This window comes from Alnus glutinosa, chromosome 4 (genome assembly GCF_958979055.1).
Source record: "Alnus glutinosa chromosome 4, dhAlnGlut1.1, whole genome shotgun sequence".
Lineage (NCBI taxonomy): Eukaryota > Viridiplantae > Streptophyta > Magnoliopsida > Fagales > Betulaceae > Alnus > Alnus glutinosa.
The window spans coordinates 690,440-714,380 of record NC_084889.1 but is presented as its reverse complement, the minus strand read 5'-3'; the positions used below and the strand labels follow the sequence as shown (position 1 = coordinate 714,380).

Sequence of the window (23,941 nt, the reverse complement as noted above, 5' to 3'; positions counted from 1 at the left end):
TCCATCTTTGATGTCATATTTGCAGAAGAAATTTGTTGATTTCACCATATGATTGGGTAGAAAGTTTTGTATCGTGGATACCTGAAGCTGTGCGCATAATGGAGGTCGTTTGAATCATGTAATGGACAATCGAATGCACTTTTCTTTAGAAAGTTTTACAGTTTTTCAATAGGATGTTGAAGCATGCTTACACACTTAGGTGGTTCATAGATGATTGTTTTGCATACTGATGTTGACGTAAAAGAGAGAGTGAGTTGCTTTTGGTATGTTTGATTGGTTGTTCTTTAAGTCCATATCCATGCATGAAGGAAGATGTTTTTCGGTTTGTTGCAGTAGACTACTATGCGCCATGTTCTTGTTTCAAACAATGTCTCACGATCTTAAGTTAGCAATAGAGATAATTTTCTGTTTTAGAAGTTGGGTCCTTGAGCTAGTAGGGCTAGACCCTGAGGCACCGTAATGTAAGTAAACACATTTTGTAAAAATGTAAGACATAAGAACCTTTTTTACTTAACTACTCATTTTGAAATAAGGTTATGGAATTTTCTATAAACTTGTTGTATTTCAAAATCTTTTAAAGTTACACTTTTTCCCTTCATATTTTAAGACATGTGCTGTGATTTGTGAAAGTATACAATGATTATGAGCCTAGTGTTTGAAGTTATGATTTTCATTAAACTTGCACGTGCCATGATTATGAGCTCAATGAATAGATGTTATGTTATGTGATGTGCACAATGTTACACCCATCGACATCATTATGACATGACACGTATGATTGCACGTCAACCACACTTCAACACATGTGCGCTATCAGTCGAATAACACTCACTTAGGAAAGTTCCAACTCCATTAACTTTGGTATGACCTCATGATTGAGCTCACAAGGGTTTTCCAGGACAACGCAACTTGTGCCACTCATCATTTAAGAAATGCGAAAATGGCCTAAATAGATGAACATGGATAGGTCATTCATGCAAAGAAAAGTTCATCCATGATTAATAAAATCGTTAACTTATCACTAATCTCATAATAAAAAAATCCTAGCACAAACTTAAACTAATGCTATAATGCTAATACATAAGGGAAACTCATAAGAAACATGTTTGAAAGGATAATAGATACAAGATTAGAGTAAGGTATTAATTCAATTTGAAACAACATCGAGATTCTCCTTCCTTTCTCTCTCTCCTATGGTTTGTGGATTGCAAAAGGGCGAAAACGAAGACCAAGGGGTGTAAGGTTCTTCTTATAGGCGAGTTAAAGGGATGAGAATGGTTGAGGTGTTCAACTTTTAAAAAAATATCTTATTGCAACTTTGAACGTTTGAATCCAACTTCGAGCATTTGAATGAAACTTCGAACATTTTGCACCAATCGTTCGAATCCAAAGTCAAATGTTCAGCCAAACATGAAATTATTAAAAAGTATAAGATCTCACACTTTAAACATTGAGAACCAACCATGGCATCCTTAAGTTGTAATTAAGGCACTATTAACCCTAATTTATGTTCATTGTATTACAAGCTATTTATTGGGAGGTTATAAGAAACAAACCCTTATTACATATTCTACCATGGCAGCAAAGTTTATAGCTTTGGCTTCTTGTAGCAAATAAGCATAATGGTTAATATATATATATATATTTTGAAAAAATTTATATTTAACCTAAACCTATGCCACCTGTTTATTTATATTATGGTAGTCAGGCAACACTCTCATGGCTTATAACCATATTTATAATGGTAAATCATGGCATATTGGTTTAAGGCATAGGTACGTAAGACTATTACTTACTGATAGAGTAATTACAATCGATTTTGTGAGATTTATTGAAATTTGGCAAATCACTTATAATGCTTCATAGTTTTTGTTTTTGTTTTTTTAAGAAAATGCTTGAAGGACAAACTCATTTACAAATTAATGTCACAATTTATAATTTTTTAAATAATTAAGAACAATTGATAAAGAGAAATGATCACTACACTCATTTCTCACAACAGCCCCACAACAAGCTGATGTGGCTTGTAATATTTTATTATTTTTTTTTGTTTTCTTTTGTTTTCTTTTTGTAAAAAAATAATAAAATATTACTAGTCACATCAGCTTGTTGTGGGGTTGTTGTGAGAAATGAGTGTATGGATCATTTCTCATTGATAAATCGTATTTTTTGTTTAATTATTTTTACTAATTATGGACGGACACAAAGTAGCTACAATCTAACACAATTTGCACTCACGTTAAACTACCTAGTACCTAAATAAAAACACGTAAAACAAGTCCAATTAGGAATTTCTATCCAATAAAACGAGTCGGGTTGCGGGCCGGGTTGGAATGGAAGCGAGCGCGCGAGAATGAAAATGAAAAGAAAAGAAAGGAAAGAAGGCGCGAAGCCAAAAGACGCCCCGGGAAAATACAAAAAGGATTTGGCAAATTTCCCTCTTTCGCGAGGCTCTGCATTTATATCTCCCACTGACTCCCAGAGTGCGGTAGTGTTTGTGAGAGAAATTCAAAGAAGGCGAAATGGCGGGTGGTGGAGTAAAGGGGAGGAAGAGAGTGGAGGCGTCGTCCGATGCCCAGGCTGCCTCTGCTTCTCTCCTTCGAGCCAAGGATGGCAGCGCTTTTGCCCGATGGTTCTCTCTCTCTCTCTCTCTCTCTCTAGATCTGTTTTCGTTACATGGTTCTCTATGTTACATTACTGCCCTTGGATGTGTTAAATTGTATTGATTGATGAAGATATGATTTGGGTATTGGGTATACGCAGTGAAGAGTGCAAAAAGGATGTGCCGGTGGTACTCATCAGCATGCACAGCTGCACCCTCGATGCTAAGATCAGATTGAATCTCGGTAGGTCTCAAATTCATCTTTATTCTCTCTAAATGGCAAGGAACCAATCTTCATGTGATCTTTATACTAATTTTCTTTATTCTCCGGCTCAGAAGCCCAGGTTGAGGAGATGTCCTCCGAGCCCAAGAAGCCTGCAGAGAGGTAATTGATCTGTTCGCGTGTACGTGTATGCGCTGATGTGGTTTGGGGAATTAACGGTTTTTGTTTATTTGTTTTTTTTTTTTTTTGTTTTTTGCAGGAAGAAATCAAGTGCGACAGAGCCAAAAGCCAAGAAAGCAAAAACCGGGAAGAAGGGCAAGGATCCCAACAAACGCAAGCGTCCTCCCACTGCCTTCTTTATCTTCATGTACGGCCTCCCCCTCTCGCTACCTTCCATACTTGGTCCTACTTTTTGTTGTGTTTTAATGCTTTGTGTGATGCGTATGTTGAGAGGATGTTTCTTACGTGCGTTTCAGGGATGACTTTAGAAAGGAGTATAAGGAAGCGCATCCCGGGAACAAGGATGTCAAAACGGTACAAATCTTTGGTGTATTATTTAATTTCATTTGGTGTTTAATGCTAGGTCAGTTTCTTAATTTGTGTTGGACCATGAAACTTAGGTCGCAAAGGAGGGTGGTGAGAAGTGGAAATCCTTGAGTGATGAAGTGAGTTCTGAATTACTCTCGCTGTCTCTTCAAAGTTGATTGTTGGGCTAGATGGGTTGTGTCATTCTGATCCTTTGGGCATTAATTGGTTTGTAGGAGAAGAAAGTGTACGTGGATAAAGCTTCCGAGCTCAAGGCAGAGTATGACAAGGCCTTGCAGACTGACAATGCTGAAGATGAAGACGTAAGCAAACGTTGTTTCTTTTACTTGCTGTTCTCAGATTTGTGTTGGTTTTGTTCTGAAAGTTTATTGCTTCTTTGTTCTTATTCAGGGTGATGGAGGTTCAGAGAAGGAAGTGGATGTCAAGGAAGTGGAAGTGGAAGTGGAAGACAAGGAAGTGGAAGTGGAAGGCAAGGAAGCGGAAGTGGTGGAAGAGAAGGAAGTTGAAGAGGAAGTAGCATCTGATGGAGAGTAGAACAGATTCCTTATTTTCATGTCTGATAGTTATTTTCTTGTCTCTTGTAAATTTTGGATCTGGTTTAGTTTAGTGGTTTCAGGCATAGATGTCAGAAATTTTCTGAAGGGCAATATGGTTTCTTGGTTTTGGGGCATCATGTGTATTTCTTCTTAGAATGTTAATTCCTAAACTTGTTAAGCATTTGGCTCAAATCATTTCCATGTTATGACTTGGTAGTTCTGATAGCTCGTTCTTATTTGATTTGTCAATTGGCTAGTTACAATGAGCAAAACATTAATGCTCGTGGAATACTTGTAACTCTTATTGAGTATGGATCACATTAAGATGTGCAAAATTTTTACTTGTGGGAAAGCCTATATATTTAAAGATAATGAAAAAGGAAAACTTATCGATTTCGAGATAGAGGGAAGAGTAACTGATAATAAAATCATTATTTCCATTAAGTAATAGTGATAATGAACTGTAGGAAGATGATGAATGCTAGAATAAATACACTAAGTGTTGCAGAATGCAGAACCTATCTCTTCTCCTTTATGATAATGCTCATATGTCATGAGCATAGCTCATTTGAACAACCGAGTCAGCATCTTACTGGCCCATATTCCCTTGTTTCGTTTTCCTACAAGGTGGCAGGGGTTTGCCACATAAGCACTGATTGTGGGCGTAAGCGCCTGCAGGGAAGATATTATATGGCCTACCTTGCGGTATCTCTCCACAGAGTCTGTTTGCTCTGAAATTTGCATGCCTTAGATCTTCAATCCCCAATAAGCTATTTGGGATTCTTCCTGTTAGCCCATTGATCGACAGATCAAGCCATTGAAGTTTTAGCAGTAGGCCTAAACCTGTAGGAATGGTGCCTGTAATTTGGTTCCTCGAAACATCCAACCTTTCAAGTTCAATCAGGTTTGAAATTGAACTGGGGATGAGGCTCGCAATCCTGTTGCTTGCTAAATTGAGCACTTTCAAGCTCAAGCCTTCGCTAAATTCAGGAATGCCGCCTGTAATCTGATTGCCTGACACATCTATAGCCTCCAAAAAGCTGCTTGTTTTGTTATTTAAGACCCTTGAGAGAGACCCGGTAAGTTGATTTGAGTGAAGATCGATAGAAGAGAGCCCCTCGTGCAATCTGATTTCTGAAAGATCTGCCTTCAATTGGTTGTTGGAGAGCTTGACTTTTTCCAAACTAGACAAATTTGCAAAGAAATTAGAAAAACCGCCCGTGAAATAGTTGTCAGATAGGTCAATGGAGTTGAGGGAATCAGGTTTTGGGAAGCTTGGAAGGGTTCCTCTCAGTTTGCAGCCAGCCAGATGGACAGCTCGAAGTTGTCTGCTTCTGATCCAATCAGGAACCGTTCCTAAACTGAGGTTGTTGTAAGACAGGTCTATAGACAACAAAGAATGTATGCCCCTGCCAAGGGTATCTGGCAAGGGATCCGACAGTCCATTTCGAGATAAATTGAGGCTCCAAAGCTTCTGCAATCCTGAAATGGATCCTGGAATATGACCCGTGAACCGATTAGCACTCAACTGAAGAGTGGTAAGGGATTTTAGCTCCCCTATCTGGTCTGGGATTTTGCCTGTGAGTTGGTTATTGCTCAAAGACAAGTCCAATAGATTGGCCAAGTTGAACAAGGAAATGGGCATCTGCCCTGATAATTGGTTATTGGAGATGTCGATCAAGGTCAGGTTTTTGAATTGCCCGAGAGAATCTGGGAGTAGCCCAGACAACATATTGAAGCTAAGGTCCAAAGACAGCAGAGCATGGAAGTTTTTGAAAGTGGGTGGGATTGGACCACTTAGGAAATTTTTTGCTAAATTTATGAGTTGAAGATTCCTGAGATTCCCTAGGCTTGAAGGAATCTGCCCCCTCAAATGGTTCCCACTAAGCGAGAGGCCCTGGAGTAAGGACAAATGACCTAAACCTGAAGGAATGTTCCCTTCAAGGGAATTATCCTCTAGGATCAGTTGGATGAGATGGGTTAGATTTGAGAAGCTCTCAGGAATCGGACCTTTAATATGTTTCATTCCACTTATAACCATTACCTCCAAGAAGCGTAAACTGCCGAGAGAAGGGGAGAGAGTGCCCTTCATGTAAATGCTAGCGTCCCTATCTGGCCTCTGCAACTGCAAAGTAGTAACCCTCCCTGTGGCTGGATTACACTCTACGCCCTCCCAGCCTCCATCACAGCAGTCGCTTCCTGTCCACGAGGAGAGAATGTCAGTGGTGTCCTTCAAGATTCTGGCTTTGAAGCTGAGCAGAGCAGCTCTATCTGCTTCTGAGCAAACTGGGGTTTCTGAGGTTGTTTGAGGTAGGGACTCCGAGAACACGTTCAAGCATGAAAATATCAGCAAGACATTGAAAACCCATCTCAGGCTCTGCATTTTGGAGGGTGGGTCTCGATTAGATTTAGATCAGGAAATTTGCTGAAAAATATATGGAAATTTTCCAGAGGGGACTTGGGATCTGACAAGGAGACACTGACTGTGAAAAAATTTATATTCTATGATGGAAAAAGTGAAAATAGTTGGGAAGAGGACATTGAGTTTGTTCTCTATTTCTTCTTCACGTATAAAGAAAGGTATAATGATGAAAAAGATGGTAGAAAACTTGAGAAAGTGTGACTGACAATTATAATTTGGTTGGAGGTCTGCCAAAACTCTGAACAAATGTCCCTCTTATTTATAGGAACGAAAAGAAAAAAAGCTTTTTAACATTTTTTGAGGGGGGGTGGGGGGTGGTAAATCAGTTTAAAGAGATTCACATGGACATTTGTGAACCGTTTGATGGCTCACGAGGGTCCTAATTACATTTGAACGTTGGAGCGCACTATATTCAAATTCTACTTCCCTTTTAGAAATCAATCTCAAGTTTCATGCCTTTCTTTGTTACAGTCTCAGTTTGGTTGGAGCATGAAGCAAAATGTTCATGGGGGAGCAGCAACACATGTGTTACAGTACTGTACTATTCTTCTTCGACTCAAACAGCTGTGGCAATAATCCTTTCAAATTCCTAATTTTGTTGGAAAAAGACGTCTTCAACATTAATTGTGACCGTTTATTCTGCTTGAACTTGTACGCATCTAAAGGACCGTGAAAAGCGTTTGTGACAAAAAGGAATGGCTTACATTGATTTGCTGAGCTACATGGTGAAACCACCACCTTATATTTCCTCTGGAACCTTGCTTGCTTTTGTCAAGATACGGTGGATTAATTTGTCTTAGATTGGAGACTGTCTAGATGTAACTTTGGGTAAATATATGACTGCATTCGGCTAGCTACTTTAGTCCAAATATTTGGTAAGCGTAGCTCATTAAGCGATAAAAAATAATAATAATAAAATAAAAAATAAAATTTGACTCCTAATAAGACATATAGGAGACTCTGAAATATAGGTACTTTTAAAAAAATAAAATAAACAAATAAAATTGGAAAAGTTGATAGCTAAAATAGAGTGTAATAAGATGTATGTGTTTTGAAAAAATGAGTAGTTAAAATATAATAAATAAATAAATAAATAAAAAATTGTTGAGCCGGATGTGAATACTCTTCCAGAGTTTTCGTTTTCTAAACAAAAAACACTTTTCGCAGCATAAAATACTTTCATCCGAACCATAAAAAAATATTTCTCGCTTTCGTATCACATCAAAATATTTTTTTAAATTAAAATTAGAAAAAAAAAATTAAGAAACTGTTTGGAATGTAGTCTGTTAGTCAAAATTGTTGAATTTTTTTGTTGGAGTTTTGTCAAACAATTATTCTTGAATGTTGACTCGAGTTCTTTTTTGGCGATTTCTCTTCCCCACCCTCCCCCACAAAAAAAAAAAAAAAAAAAAAAAAAAAAAAATGCTCATCCTAACGTCCCATTTTGGAATAAGAGTAATGTTACCCTATAATTATTGTATGACGTTGAAATGACGGTCACAAATTTTTAATTGTATAATAAAAATTAATCATTTCTCAATTTCTAACATTACTTAAAAATGGTTTGTAATTTCTATCTCATTGATCTGTCTTGGTTGAAGTGGCAAAAGCATAAAAGTGTCCCTCTTTTTTTTTTTTTTTCTTTTTTTTTTTTTGGGGGGGGGGGGGGGGGGTGGTTCTTTAGGCATTGTGGGAGAGGGAAAAAAGAAAAAAAGAAAAAAGAAAAAGAAAAAGAAAAAAAAAATGATTGGTCTAAAGTAGGTCAATTGCTAATGACAAGTTAATCACAAGTATTTGTTTAATCGCAATCCAAACCCTTCACATCAACGACTTGTGCCGGGCCAGCTTAGGGTTGGGGGGCCCAAATGGTTGGTGGTCTTGTGGGACCATATGATATATGCCCGTTATGCAATTGGAAAAACATCCAACGGTCCTGATTTCTTGGTGTTTGTGCCTTTGTCGTTTGATGAGCTGGAGGGAATATTAGGCTTGCGTGTGCTCTTTCAAAAATTTAATCGGCTGACGGGCTGTAAAGTGTGCGGAGACAAACTCCTCTCACGGGCCGCCATCATGGGTTTTTTTCACTTGCAAAAAAGGCAAAAAGAAGAAGAAGATTATTTTTGTAATTATTAAAAAATGAAAATATGAAATGACACTAAAAGCCAAGTTTTGAGGGCCATTTTCTTTCATTAATTTTTATATGTAATTTTCTAAGTTTTCAATTCAAATATTAATTAGCAGTTAATGAATGGAAAATGATCAGCAAATGCTCTCTCTATCTCTATCTCTATCTCTCTCTTTGTAATCTAGTGGACATTTCTTTAATGTTCACATTAATAATGCTTTTGTGAAAATAAATAAATATGGAGAATAAGCAATAAGAAAAATAAAAAAAGTTAAAAGTTTTGTTGAAGGGAGAACGGTGTTCATTCGGTTATTTTTGACCTGATTATGTCAATTCATGTTTGTGTGTCATATTCGGTTTGTGTCAGGTCATAGGTATTAGACTTGATAGGTTAACCCTAACCCGATTCATTTAATTAAACGGGTTAGACCTCTCAACCATAACCTGGTAATTTCGTTTTGGATTTATCTCTAGTCAACAAGCCGTGTCAAAAATTGTCAGCCCTTATGTTGTGTTTGACTTCGGTTTATGTCAAGTCATAGGTATAAATAAGTCAACTCTAACTCGACTCACTTAATTAAACAGATCATACCCTGCAACCATAACCTGTGTATTGGGTAAATGCCAGGTTCACAAGTTATGTCAAAAAATTATCAACCCTTATGTTGCGGTTGGATTTAAGTTGTGTCGTATCAATGCATGGGTATAAAATTATATAGGTTAACACTAATCCGATCTATTTAATTGAACCGGTCAAACCCCTCAACTCTTATTCACTAATTTTGTGTTGAATTTTTAATCATTTAAAAAATTAGTAATCCTATAAAAAAAAACACAATAACGTAAACTTGATTGAAAATCATGGGAAGCCGATGGTAAGTTGCATGGAGGCATCAAGACTTTAGTGGGATATGAACTGTACTCGTCCCTTTTGCAAGATATGATTATGATGGGGATGTTTTTATATTTGTCAGGTTTTCTTGGTTATTCAAGATTGGGTGAATGGATTAGGTTGCGTTGATTGCGCAAGAAAAGGTAATTGGCCATCGACAATGTTGACTAGAGTTCATTTTTGCTCAACTGGAAATTTTGATTTTGGAGTCTTTAAGTTGAAGATTTTAAGGCATATGGTCCCAAGCTCCTAAAGACCCTAAAGGTGGGATAGTTCTCCAAAATGGCAGTTGAGGACCCCCCCTCCCTCCCTCCCTCCCTCCCTCCCACACACACAAAAGAGGGTCCTACACTTATTAAGAACCTAAGAACAATGATTGTTATTCATGTTCAAAGGTTCTTAGACCCTATTATGTGAAGTGGTTTATAAAAAATTTGTACATGATGAGTGTTATGAATTTGTTTACAATCTACTCATGCTAGGGAGCGTCCAGAAAGCAACACTTTATTTATTTATTTATTTATTTTCTCTTGATTAACAATGGATGTATTATTTATAACAAATGATTATTTATATGAAATGATATTTCTTGAAATGATTATAACCATGACATCGATCAATTTTTTTAACGTCCATTCAAAACTTATTAACCATTTGTGATCCTACAAATTAAATTCGTATCATTATTGGTTGAACTCACACCTTACCACTTATTATGAGAGAAATGATTAGACAAATATTCAATTTGGAGTGAAAAATAATCTACCGATTTTTCTTTTTATATTTTTGCCTGATATTAAAGCTTTAAGGAAAAGGTAAGTTTAATCAATTAAATACTCCATCAATACTTTAACACTTTCCCTCACGTGTGAGCTCAAACCATATTTTTAATAGGTGAGGCCCAACACGTGGAATATTTAATTAAAATGGAGGTAAATAACGAAGTTAAAGTTCGAATTCAAGACTTTTGGCTCTGATACCAAGTTAAATTACTACTTGTTCTAAAAGCTTAAGAAAGATGTAAATTTAATCATTTAAATACTTAATCAATACTTTAACAGATATGACAAAGGTTATTACACACTCTGCCAAATCAGCATAATTAAACAAAAGATAGCATTATTATTAAGCTTAATGCTTACTACTTACTAGCAAGGGCTCCCTCATCGTTCACTAAATCCATAAACTTTTATTACAAAATTATGTGCAATTTTCTTTTCTTCGTTTGGGAGGAAAGACAAGCATAAACTTCAAGAAGCCGCCGTGCTTGAGAACCTGGACAGCATGTGAATCTTTTGGTCCTTTTTGAGATTCTCTTCTTTTTGGTCTCCCCCACCCCCCACATTAAGATCGAAAATTCTAATTCCACCTACAAGGCTCAAATTCATAATAAACAATTAAAAAAAGAACATGGGTTGAGTAAAGGTCAGTCTTTGAGTGAGATAAAAGGGAGTTGACAATGGACTGAGTTTTTATCTCAATTGCAATATTATTCATATATTTTTGCTTATGGGCTCAAGCTGGACTACATTTAATTGGGCTGGCAGTCACATAAACGAAGTAACAAAGCCATTTACCTCACTAGACCCAACAACTTCTCCTCCAACATCTTAAGTGTCGGCCCTCTCTCAGCTCAGTGGAAGAGGCCACAAAGTGACAAAGGCACATACAGGTTTGCAAAGCTAATCTAACTTTGTTAAATCAATCACTAGATTGTTTTTTCTTGCTTCCTTTAGATTGTCGGCTTAGCTTGTTCCGCGTGCACATTCGATGGAGAGATTCTCTCTATTTAGTTATAAAGCAGGGACATAGTTGTTTTTTGTGGAGAGGATCCAAATTCATCGTTTAAAGGGTTTACATAATATTTTCAACATGCCGGAAGTGCTCCGAATCCGATATCAAGCGTTTTATATATACCTACCTTTCCCAGTACATTTTTGCTCTTTGATAAATTTTCTTCAACTCCTGAAAAGTTTTTTTCTTGGACAAAGATAAGAATCTCAACCCAAATTTCAGCTAAATTCAAGAAGATAAACTTCCAAATAAAATAAGGGGAAAAAAAAAGGGGATTAAAATAGCGAAAATGCATGCCTAATATCATATCCGATTACATCCAAGTGGCACAGACACATACTTAGGCCTTGGCCAAGGCTATAGAACAGTTTATTCATGTTCAACACACCTCAACAACAATTCCTCTGCCCTCTCTATCCCTCTCTTAGACATATCACAAACAGCTTCCCAGTAACATTTTGCTCCCCACCATCCAAAACCTTTTTACACTTGTCAAAAACGGGTGGCACCACAAGCTCAATATCTTCATCTCTATGATCAGTTTCAACCTCAACATCACCAGCCCTTCTTTTTCCTTCCTTCAAAATCTCTTCCTTTCTCACTATCAAGCTGTAAATCGCTCCAACCCTCGATATATAATTCATGCATAGCCTTGGCTTGCCATCTCGCCTGGCCACAAAGCCGCATAATTGTTGCCCCAAAAACTGAGGCGACCGTCTGAATTATCAAATAGTGCATCCTGAAAGCCAAAAAAAATGTTCACTGAAATCCGCCATCGTCATCAAAAGGAAAATTGCGACAACCCTTGTAGAAACCGGGACATCTTCACCGGTCTTGACGTGCTTCACAGTAATGCCATCAGTGGGAAGGACTGCAGCTTCTTCCTCCAACGTACACTCTTCTTCATCGTACAAACTATTCTTCTTGGCGTTCCTCAACGATATCTTGGAAAGCTTGGTCCGTTTGAGAATTGAATTTTTTGAAATCAGAATTTAATTTTAATTCACTGTGCGAATTTCGAAGTTTGACTTTGTGAGATAAAATTTAAAAAAATTTGAAAAAATTGAATAAAATATAATTTGTTTTTGAAAAAAGTAGAGAAAAATCATGATTCAACCCTGTTGCCAAATACACAAATGAGAGGAAGTTGACCACCTGGTACAGTCCATCTGGAGGCCGGTTTTTAACTTGGAAGTCATGTTGTCCTGGTGCCTAGTCAAGTCCCACGTGAAGTCTGTTTTTAAGCTATCAAACTTGACAAAAAAAAGAGAAGAATTCTAAGCCCAAATTCAGTACTGGTGTTTATGGCGCACAAAGTGGCAGTGACTCGCGCATGTCTGAGTTAGGAAAAAGGACTTTTAATACCTCGCCCAACTCGTCCGTTAGGCATTGAGGGCCAAAGAAAGATATTCTGCATCTAAAGGCAACCTAGGTACCTCTAGAGGTGGTTGATACGAAATGATCTTGGTCACAGCCATTAAGGACAAGAGGTTGGATCATATGAAACTTAATCATGTACCTATATATATATTTTAATAAAAGAAGATGCATAAGATTTGACCCCCTTGTAACCTTTTCCTCTTATCAATTAGAAAGCAAAAAAAGAAGAAGAAAAGATGCATAAGATTTGTAACAAGTGGCTGCATATTATGTATTTGAGACATGAGGAAACATTAGCAGCTTTTTAAGAGAGAGCTAAAAATTCTGCTTGCCTGGTCTGTGAATGCACTATGAACACTATGTGTTTTACTTGATAGTTTTCTCAACAGAATGTGCCCTGATTCATAATATGAAGGTCTGAGGAAGAAGTTTCCAAGATAGTCAAATCATGTGTATTTGAATCGATAATGCTGCCCCTACCCTTATGCATTTCTTTTGATTAGTACCGTGTCTTTTTCTTTGAGATGTTTGTATTTTCCTTTGAATTGGATACTTCTCAATGGCCATTGACGTTTCAGCCATGTGGATCGAATGATAATACGTCTGTAATTTTTCTCACAAACTCTGAGAATTGAAAACTAACTACTAAAAAGATCAACACAATTGACGATCTGCGCTTTATTTGCTCACTATCACAAGTGCATGAAAAATTATATATAGCCTTTTCAAGAAAGAGTACCATATGGTGGAGCTACATCAATTGAGGGTCACACCTTGTCTCCAAATGGAGGTGTTAGCATTGACATGTCGTTGATGAAAGTATACATTGATGATCTCTTTCATTGACGTGTCGTTGATGAAAGTATGCATTGATGATCTCTTTGCATCATAATAGTACTTAGAATTGGTTTAAAAATTAAAGCCTCTCTTGCCATTTCTTATATCTGTGGATAAATAACTGATAACTTTTGGCTTACAAATTTGCTTGTGCAAGAGGTATGCATTCTGATGGTTGAAATAAAGATAAATAAGGCACATCAGGCTATATATAGAAGACAAACTTAGATAGAGCACTTCATCATTAGCTTTCTGGAGTCTGGGCTCCAATACAGGCCATGGAATTAGCTACTAATAATACACTGTAGAATAGTTTCTTTATTGACTGGCAAATCCATAATTGAGTAGAGCATAGAGTGACCAAGTAATTCAAAGCATTTTACCTTACAAGACCCAAGTTGAGAATGCCCCAAGAACTCTGTGGCCATGACTTCTCCTTTGCCTTCATCAACAAAACTCTAGCCCAAGCAATCCATCCTTCCCAAGATGTCCTCTTATCCCATGGATTCCCCCACTCCAACAATAGTGTCAGCCCTCTCTCTGCCTCTCTCTCTGCCTCCTCAAACCTCCCTTTGCTCAAATAAACCTGAGCCAACACCACATGTGGTTCCCCAACAAAAGCATTCTTCTCAACGCACCTCAACAACAACTCCTCAGCCCTCTCTATCCCTCTCTTAGAGATATCACAAACAGCTTCCCAGTACAACTCCCTCGCAACAATTTGCTCCCCTGCATCCAAAACCCTTTTACACTTGTCAAAAACGGGTGGAATCACAAGCTCAATATCTTCATCTCTATCATCAGTTTCAACTTCAACATCACCAGCCCTTCTTTTTCCTTCCTTCAAAATCTCTTCCTCTCTCGCTATTAAACTGTAAATCGCTCCCATCCTCGAAACGGAATTCATCCATAGCCCTGGCTTGCCATCGCCAGGCCACAAAGCCGCGTAATTGTTGCCTGAAAAACTGAGGCGACCGTCAGAATTATCAAATAGCGCATCTTGGAAGCCGAAAAGTTGGTCACTGAAATCCGCCATCGTCATCATAAGGAAAATCGCGACCACCCTTCTAGAGACGGGGACATCTTCACCGGTCTTGATGTGCTTCACAGTAATCCCATCAGCGGGAAGAAGGGACTGCAACTTCTTCCTCCAACCCTCTTCTTCATTGAACAGACCATTCTCCTTGGCAGTCCTCAACGATATCTCGGAAAGCTTAAGGTGTTCGACGAGTTCGGAGTCAGAGTAATGGAACAAAAGATCGTCATGAATGAGAGGCTGTCTTGGGACGACACAAAACAAGTGGATTAACCCCTCGGCAGCCTCCCCAACATGGGCGCGGACCACGTCGCGTCCCGCAGAGGGATCGAATATGGCGAGGTTGACATAAGAATTGGAGTAGGCCGAGTGGAAGAGACCGCAAAGGCAGACGGAGTCGGGTGCTTTCCAAATCTTGAGGATGCGGTATATGTCGAGTAGGTGGTCGAGGAAGCTGCCGTGCTTGTGCCAGCACTCACCGGCTCCAACGGAGCGCAACACAGCGACAAGCGAAGGTAAATTCTTGTCGATGGACTCGAGCTCGCCGCGGAGGAAGGGGCGGGCTGAGTCTAAGAGGGTTTGGAGGGTCGATGGTGAAGACGACGGCATGGCGTCCGTACGTACGTACGTGTGAGACCAAAATGGAGGGTTGAAGATATACTCGAAGTGCATTGGCTTTATAAATATAACAGGAGACGTGTCAGAGGTTCCTTCTTCTCTGTTCGGAGGATACGTAGGAGATGAGATCATATTTGAAACTGTTTTGTTTTGGAGCTGCTCCCTTTCCTCTTCACTTTTTTATCAATTTCAAAACTATTTTAATTTTATATCACATTAATAAAAAAAAATTATTATTCTTTAAATAAAAAAATTCATTACAATACAAATTTTTATTTTTATTTTATCACATCTATTAATTCTTACTATTATTTTACTATTCCTAACTCACACTCTCTTCCCAAATAAAGACAATTAACATTAAAAATATAAAAATTAATCAAGAATTAGACCCAAGTTTGTATGTTTGTATTATGCAAGAAAATATTAATGATATTTTCTTAAAAAAAAAAAAAATAATAATGGTTATTCTTCTTCGTCTTCTTTTTTGGTGTATAATTGGCCAAAACACGAAACCAGAGAAAAAATTGACCTGACCCTGTTAAATATGACATGATTGATGGGAGTGGCAGCACCTTTTCTTGTTTTCTTCTCCCATTTGGATTATTTTTTTATGAGCTCAGTGGAATTTGATTGATGATAAGTTTTAAGAAAACGATAAAACCACAATCCCATCACAACTTTCTTACAATCCTCACTTATAATGGTGTGAGGTCCATATACGTGAGCCCCATACCATTGTGAGGGAAATTACGAGGGAGTTATACAAAAGAATTGTGAGCCAATTATGTCCCTAAGTTTTAATCCACCCACTTCCATTTTTAAATGCTGATATGAAAAGCACATGTTTTAGTAAAATATATGACTTGTTTGACAAATGTTTGTGCATAACAAAATAATAGGTCATTAATTTTAAACATAATAAAAAGTAATGATATGATATAAAATAAAATAAAATAAAAATTGTATAAAAAAGTAAAATTTTTTGTATTATAGTGAATTTTTTTATTTGAATAATATTAAAAAATTATTAATGTGATATAAAAAATAAAAAAATATAAATGTTTTGATGTGGATTATTATTAAAAAATATGAAAAAGTAAAAAAGAAAAAATAATGAAAATAATGCATAGTACTATCGTCTTCTATTCTGGCCATTGCCAAACAAGGCCCATGTAATTTTGGACCCCACTCTTGCTATGTTGCCATGATATGGGCAAGTAGCTTTTGATTTTTATTATTTTTTTATTTTTTTCAAGAAGGGCTGATCCAAGGATTCTTAGCCCATGTCATGTCGGTGCATTGTAATTGTGGTGTAAAGAATAACATTTTTCATTCGAATAATGATCGATGAGCTTGTTTGGGTGTATAATTTCTTTTTCCTTTTTTTAATATCATATTATATTATTTTTTTACTATATTTAAAATTACGATAAAATTTGTTTTTTTAAAATTATGTTTGAATAATTTATAAAACTTGAAACAAAATTAAAAAAAGTTGGATAAAACTTGAGTATAATTTGAATTTTAAAAATCCATCCAAACATGTTTTTCAAAAAGAATAAAATATAATAAAAAACATGGGTTACCCAAAACATTGATACTTTTTTACATTAATTTATCACACTCATGTTATATTGATGAGTAATTTTAGAAATTACTCTTTTGTCACTCTTGTATCCCTCTAAGAATGACGTGACTTTTAAAATCATCACTTGATCAAAAATTCAATAGTGATCAATCACAAATTTAATGGTGATTTTAAAAGGCACATCATTTTTTAAGGGACACAAGAGTGACAAAAGAGTAACTTCTAGCATTACTCAATGGATTTTAAAATCATCACTAGACTTGTCTATCTAAAAAAGGAAAAAAGTGTGCTGATCATATGAAAGAGAAATGAGAAATAAAATTGGTGAGTGAAAATGCCTCATCTAAATTTGTGAGTAATTTCACTCATTAAAACTTTTTGGCTAAAGTGATGAGACTGCTGGGAGTTGTTTTTTAGTGTTTTTATCAAATTGACTCACCAAAATAGCTAAAAAGCTACTCTGATAAGGATACTAAGAATACTTTATTTTATGCCTATCTAAAAATGAAGTGACTTTTAAAATTATTATTAGGCGTGTAATTAGTCATTATTAAATTTTAACCAAATAATAATTTTAAAAACCCACCCAATTTTTGAACCGCGAGGCGAAGTATGAACATAAAATGGAGTAAAAGGAAAAAAGAAAGAGAGAGAGAGAGAGAGAGGAGAAGGCAAGGAATGGGATCCTGTTCATCGTAGCATTACTTTGATGGTCGGCATCCTTGTGGCGAAGGTAACCAGGTACTGCTATGAAATCAAATGTGCAATGAAACAAGGAAAGAATTGCATTTGCATAATTTCGTGTGATTGAAGACTGAAGATAATGGAGAATGTGAAGGTGGGATTGTTGGAGAGTTTCATGAGAAACCATCAGAAATCGCTGCAATCTCTATTCAATCGCAAAAGGTCGCCGTCGCCGTCGTCTTCGTCTTCATCTACATCCCCTTCTCATAAGCCCATACCTCAGCTCTCTCCTCTCGCCAATTCCGTCGTCTCTCGCTGTTCCGAGTACCACACGCTCTCTCTCTCTCGTGCTCTTCATTTTATTTAATATTTTTCTGTTCAAAGTAAAATTAGAAAAAGTTTCCTAATTATTACATCACTCTTCAATACTATGCATGTCAGGGCTTTAGGACAGGCTTCTTTCATTTTTATGGTCTCAATTTTGTTTTAGCTTTCACCAGAGGTTCAGATTCATCCAAGTCAGAAACCTGGGCTATGCTTTGAATGCCGTACAATCACCCTATTATAGATTTGTGAATCCAAAGCTGATCAACTGATTTTGTCTCTGTGTTTGTGGATGTGTTTCCTTTCATGTTTTTTTGTTGTTAGATGCTGTGTCCAGAATTCAGTTTCGTGTGTTTGTTACATTAACCATATCATTCTGGTTAGTTTTGAGTGTTGATTGATAAAGAATGAAACTTTAGAAAATGTAACCACATTCCCAGAGAAGCTTCTCTTCAGCAAGCCATAGACACCCAGAAAAATACTAATTAAGTGGGTTTACTACCAGATGCAGTTCTCCAGAACCAGTATAACTAATTATTCTCATGGCGATTTTCATGTCCCTGAATGCATTTAACGATGTTGTAGGATCCTTCAAGTCCCCACTGAAGAATTGCAGCATTGTTTTGAGACAGAGCTACCTGAGAGCGTTAAGGAACCTTTGACTTATGCTAGGAATTTTTTGGAATTTTGCTCATATCAAGCACTTCATCTGTTGAGTAAACGTCCCGGGTTTTTGAGCGAGGAATTCCGTCATTTGACGTATGACATGATGCTAGCATGGGAAGCTCCGAGTGTTGAGAGTGAAACACTAGATAAAGTGAGACAACTCATAGTTGCTATCCATTGATATTTGTAATATACATTTTTTTTTATTAGAGGCGCCTTTTTCCTAATTGGTAGTTACGAATTTGTAGAATAGGGCTAATTTGCTTATAGGTGCTTGACAACCCTGCTTAAACTTTTGTTCAACTGTAGGAAACTGCTTCCTGTAGTAACCAGGAAGTTGAGCATGAGGATGGGTGGTCTCTATTCTATTCAAGTTCTACAACTATGGCAGTTCAGGTTCTTTTCATTATCAATTTCCTTGTTGCTCTCTGTGCAAGTAGCAGATATTAATGTTATGACATGTGCATGGGGTATCCACATTACTTTTGTTCTCTGCATCAGGTCGATGACAAGAAAACTGTTGGTCGAGAGGCTTTTGCACGAATAGCCCCTGTTAGTGCTGCCGTTGCAGATATAATAACAATCCACAATCTTTTTGATGCACTGACAAGTTCTTCAGGCCATCGACTTCATTTTCTTGTATATGACAAATACATTCGAAGCCTTGACAAGTATGATTTTGCTTCTTGAGTGATATTAATTGTTTGAACAGTAAACTCAAGTTCTATGTGTTAATTAAACTGTTCTGACTTGCCTAGTACGGCAGATGTGGTGAATTATTTGGCTACACTATTTCCTGAAACTTATCTTTGTAATAGTGCTGTATTAATCACTATTGATGTAGAATTTTCTTTCTTCCCAATCCACATTACCTGAGTATATTGCGGATGCTATCTGCCAATCCACATGGTAAGATATGGGAAACTATTTGATGTCCAAAAGAAAAAGAAAAAGAAAAAGAAAAAAAAAGATACAAAATTATAAATGTCAGATGATTTTATGGAAGTCAAAGCATGTATAATACGTGCAAATGATAGAAAATAAAGGACTTTGAAGGATCATCCATATATTGATATATTTATATGATCGACTATCTCTCTTAAGAAGAAATCTGCTAGTACCATTTGGGTTAAAATTGTTTCACTGCAGAAATTCTGTCATTTTTTACATTTTAAAAATGTAATCAACCTATTTATTGCATGAGAAATTGTTTATGCACATGTTTCTTCTTCTGTGTTTGTGCTTCATTTAATATTTTGACTTCAGACACTGTTAGTGATATTTGAATATTAATTTCATGACTCTTCTGCAGAATCATTAAGGCCGCAAAAAATGCAGTGGCACCTGCAGTTGGAAATCTTCAGCTTTCTGAGGGAGAGATTGTCATTGATGTTGATGGTACAGTTCCCACCCAGCCAGTTCTGCAGCACATTGGAATCTCTGCATGGCCTGGTGAGTCATTGTATTCCTGCAAGTGGAATCAACCTAACTGTCCATTGTAGATTTAGAACCATAAGCCATGGATCTAAATAGGATCCTGCAACCATAATTCAGTGTCCTTATGAGTGTCGAGAGACATCTTGTCAGAGGGATCGAGAGATAATGTACATGATGGAGGAGAAGAGGAAAGGAGAAAGGAGAAATGCGCCATTTTCTTTGAATGTGTGAGTGTGGAGAAGACCACTCGTTTGGGTTGATGGTGCATTAATAGGCAAGGGGACATTTGTGGCCAAGTCACATGCCTGTGGTTGCTAATAGGATGTGAGACATATTCAATGCATTGACTTCTATTGGAGAGACATATCTGAATTTCATCTGTCTTTGTAGGGCTTGGGCCCTCCTCAGCTAGTGCAGAACACGAGTCTTCTTAAATAGGAGCCTCACCATCATTATAGTGTCACATTTCTTGTTGCTTAGCCCCTTAGTTGGCTTCTGTTGGCCCAGCAGGGAATAGCCTCTCTTCTTCTTCTTTTTTTCTTTTTTTCCTTTCTTTTCTTTTCTTTTTTCTTCTTCTATTTTTTTTTCTCGGTTAGTAAATATTTGGGTTAAAAAACAAGAAAAGTGGCTATAGTCTAGGTAAAATGATTTATACAACAAAGACTCTAAGAAAGGCAGAAGATATCACAGTATGATGCGGCAGAGATGTCCTTGTGGGCTATATCCCAGGTTTATCAATAATCTTAAATGTTTATATATTTATCTATGTTAAATTTAATGCCTGTATATATTGGCTACAACTTTGTGTCTGCCCCAATGTAGTCACAGACTTTACAAACTAAACTGAAAGATTGATAATGTCTTTCAATAAATATTTTTCATCTCCGGACAGTGTTGTTCATTGTATTTCTGTTTTTGCAGGGCGATTGACACTGACCAATTATGCTCTGTACTTTGAGTCATTGGGAGTTGGTATATATGATAAAGCTGTTAGATACGATCTGGCAACAGAAATGAAACAGATCATAAAACCCGAAATGACTGGACCATTGGGTGCTCGTCTATTTGATAAAGCTCTGATGTATAAGTCGACATCTGTGTATGTTATTGTAGACATAATGCACAACTTGTTTATATATGTAAATCAGTAGCTTACTCTGGACTTCAGTTTTTCTCTTTTTTATTTGTTGTTTCTTTTACAGAGCAGAGCCTGTTTATTTGGAGTTTCCTGAATTTAAAGGCGATTCTCGCCGTAACTATTGGGTGGATATATGTCTTGAGATCCTGCGTGCACACAGGTTTATTAGGAAATACAACCTTAAAGAGATTCAGAAATCAGAAGTACTAGCAAAGGCCACTCTAGGCATATTCCGTTGCCATGCAGTTAGAGAAGGTTTCCAATTCTTCTCATCCCATTACAAAAGCTTACTTGCTTTCAACCTGGCTGAAAGTCTACCAAGGGGAGATGCAATTCTGGAAACTTTGTCATATCGCTTGGAACTTCTGGATGTTGGTGCCGCCCAACATGATGGTGCTGGGGTTTCATATGCAAAAAAGCAGTCCCCAACAAAACAGCAGCCAAAATTGTCCCCAGTTTCACTTCTGACACTCAGTCAACTTGGTTTTATATTAAAAAAAGAGGCAAATCTAGATGGAGAAGCGGTAATAGTTGGAGACATTTATGCTGGTGAGACGAATCCCTTGGAAATGGCAGTGAAACAATCATTATTAGACACTGGGAAGGCTGAAGCTGCTCAGGCAACTATTGACCAAGTGAAGGTGGAAGGAATTGACACAAATGTTGCACTGATGAAGGTTACTTTTGATTATATTCAATTGGGCTTTCCGCAAAATAACTCTTATCTCTGTTTGGTTCTTAAGGAGCTTAGAATTGTTAAAAAATGCTTGAGAAACAAAACCATTTGTATTGTTTTTAATTCCTTTCCACATATGGCGCCTGAGAATAGCTGGTATATCTATTATAATTTTAAAAACTGGGTTTATTTTTCTTTCCATAGTGGAGAAAATCAGGGAAACTTATTCCTTGCTTTTCTTAGGCAAACCGCTTGATTGATCAATTCAATTTTTCTTAGGCGTCAAGTCTTTGGGGACTTTCACTCAACCAGGCAATCAGAACTGTCTAGTCCTGTGCCATAGGTCCCGGAAGCACTGTTTACCATTGCACTTTGGGTAGTGAACATTGCATGAATGTAATACACTTTGCGGAAGATTTACAGTGCACATAACACGTGTCCATAATACGTGCTCATTAGGGTTCTACTTTCTTTGATAACCTTAGAGACTCTATTAGTAGAGCTTAGATCATGAAAATTCCACGTTTTTGTCATTAACATGATTGTTTCTGTTCTCTGTAGGAACTACTGTTTCCAGTTATTGAATTAGCTAGCCGTCTTCAACTTTTGACCTCATGGGAAGACCCAAATAAATCAACGGTTTTTCTTGTGTTGACTGGCTACACTATTTTAAGGTAGCTTGTCCTGGACTGGAACTTTGGATACCCATACTGATATATTTTTCTTTGCTCAGCACTTTCATTGCACCAAAGTGAACTGTCAATTTAAATTAATAATTTTGGCGTCCTGGTTTCTCAAACTTAAAAGCTTAAGCAGTAGATTATACAAAGAAAGCAATGTAACAAAGTGGTCCAATATGACATGCAGGGGGTGGATCAGTTATATGTTGCCGGCCATCTTTTTGTTCATCGCAATTCTCATGCTCTGGCGCAGGCATTTTAACAAAGGGAAGCCATTAGAAACCTTCAAAGTAACATCTCCCCCCAATAGAAATACTGTGGAGCAGCTTCTGACATTGCAAGAAGCCATAACTCAAGTTGAAGCACTAATTCAAGCTGGTAATATTATTCTCCTGAAGACAAGAGCTCTCTTATTTGGTGTACTTCCACAGGTACATATCCTAACCATGCTCTATTCCTATGTTAGAAAAACCAGTAAATATTGGATACTGTGTATTGCACGGTATTACTCTTTTCTGGCAATTGAGTTCCTGTGGATAAGAGGAAAGTTTGCACTCAGTTTAGCCTTCTCTTTTTCTTTTCCTTAAAGTGAACAGAAGAAAGTTTGGATCTATATTATGGATTTCAATAATCTCTTCATTCTGCTTTTCTGCCTTCACTTATACACATACGCATTTACATATTGGGCATGTGCATGAGTGATAATTTTATCAGAGTTCTGTTGTTATAAGTGTGATTTGAGACACTGTTAATATTCTAACATATGTTGTATGACACGCATGAGTTTTGACAGTAGAAGGTGCTCTAGAAATGCCCTCTTTAAGAGTGCTTTCGTAAGTCATAAGCTTGCTGCTCTGTAGGCATAGAATGAGGTATGAAGAAGATAAAGCTTGGTTGTTCGATGGATAAAGACTTGCTATTAAACGTAACCTATTTGAAACACGACTTTAATGTTGCACCAAAATATTCATCCAGAAAATTTCAACTCACTTAGAATAACATGTTTAGACTGAAAACCAAGTCAGTTGGAAAGCATAAATGTCGTGTTCCCTTTCTACATTTTCCTCCTAGTTACAGAGTTCAATTATACGCGCAGATTTTTTAGTATTGTTTGAATATAAATTTTAATCAGAGACAGTTTTTGCTAGCTCCTATATAGATACATGTATATCTTATCTTGTCTGTTTTCAGGCCACAGACAAGGTTGCTCTAGTGCTGGTCTTCATGGCTGCAGCATTAGCATTTGTTCCCCAAAGGTACATAGTTCTACTTGTATTTCTAGAGGCTTTCACGAGGGAAATGCCATATAGGAAAGAGAGCAGTAACAGGTGGGTGAGGCGGGTTAAAGAATGGTGGGTAAGAATACCAGCAGCTCCCGTCCAGCTCACTAAAGTTGATGACAAGAAGAAAAAGAAATGATAATTGCTTGTAAATGGCAAAGTGGAGACCGCTACTTCCACTTGTCAGTCCTTGCTACGATGTACTCATATGTAGGATCTCAGTTTGTATATGTCAACAGAAAACTCTCTTCACTCTTCACTTCATATGTTTGGACTCTAAACGAATTAACTGGGGATTCATTTCATGCGTTTGGAACACTAACTAGTCTGCATCAATTCAATTTGGAGCTTGTGAGAATTGGCCAACAAACAAAAACTCTCTCTCCCTCCCTCTCTCTCTCTCTAGTAAGATTTTTTTTTTTTAAAAAAAAAAAGAACCCAAAAAATAATAAAT

At 37.0% G+C, this 23,941-nt stretch overlaps 4 protein-coding genes across 4 annotated transcripts; 2 read left to right on the top strand and 2 right to left on the bottom strand.

Annotated features, from left to right (window-relative positions):
- Positions 1-2,477: 2,477 nt before the first annotated feature.
- Positions 2,478-4,163, top strand: LOC133866513 (high mobility group B protein 7-like). The gene is made up of 8 exons (XM_062303065.1): positions 2,478-2,632; positions 2,764-2,846; positions 2,939-2,987; positions 3,085-3,192; positions 3,302-3,359; positions 3,446-3,490; positions 3,587-3,673; positions 3,762-4,163. Exons 1-8 carry the CDS (start codon positions 2,523-2,525, stop codon positions 3,903-3,905), a joined length of 684 nt encoding a protein of 227 aa, XP_062159049.1. The 5' UTR covers positions 2,478-2,522; the 3' UTR covers positions 3,906-4,163.
- A 161-nt stretch (positions 4,164-4,324) lies between these two features.
- On the bottom strand, positions 4,325-6,564 carry LOC133866511 (DNA damage-repair/toleration protein DRT100). Its single transcript, XM_062303064.1, has one exon. The coding sequence runs from the start codon at positions 6,288-6,290 to the stop codon at positions 4,497-4,499; it is 1,794 nt and encodes a 597-aa protein (XP_062159048.1). The 5' UTR covers positions 6,291-6,564; the 3' UTR covers positions 4,325-4,496.
- A 7,005-nt stretch (positions 6,565-13,569) lies between these two features.
- Positions 13,570-15,059, bottom strand: LOC133866538 (uncharacterized). The gene has a single exon (XM_062303095.1). It carries the CDS (start codon positions 15,000-15,002, stop codon positions 13,737-13,739), a length of 1,266 nt encoding a protein of 421 aa, XP_062159079.1. The 5' UTR covers positions 15,003-15,059; the 3' UTR covers positions 13,570-13,736.
- Positions 15,060-17,224: 2,165 nt separating this feature from the next.
- LOC133865834 (uncharacterized) lies at positions 17,225-23,847 on the top strand. The gene is made up of 10 exons (XM_062302321.1): positions 17,225-17,610; positions 18,196-18,427; positions 18,586-18,672; positions 18,778-18,947; positions 19,589-19,728; positions 20,635-20,812; positions 20,916-21,528; positions 22,089-22,201; positions 22,395-22,638; positions 23,399-23,847. Exons 1-10 carry the CDS (start codon positions 17,426-17,428, stop codon positions 23,624-23,626), a joined length of 2,190 nt encoding a protein of 729 aa, XP_062158305.1. The 5' UTR covers positions 17,225-17,425; the 3' UTR covers positions 23,627-23,847.
- The last annotated feature ends 94 nt before the right edge of the window (positions 23,848-23,941 follow it).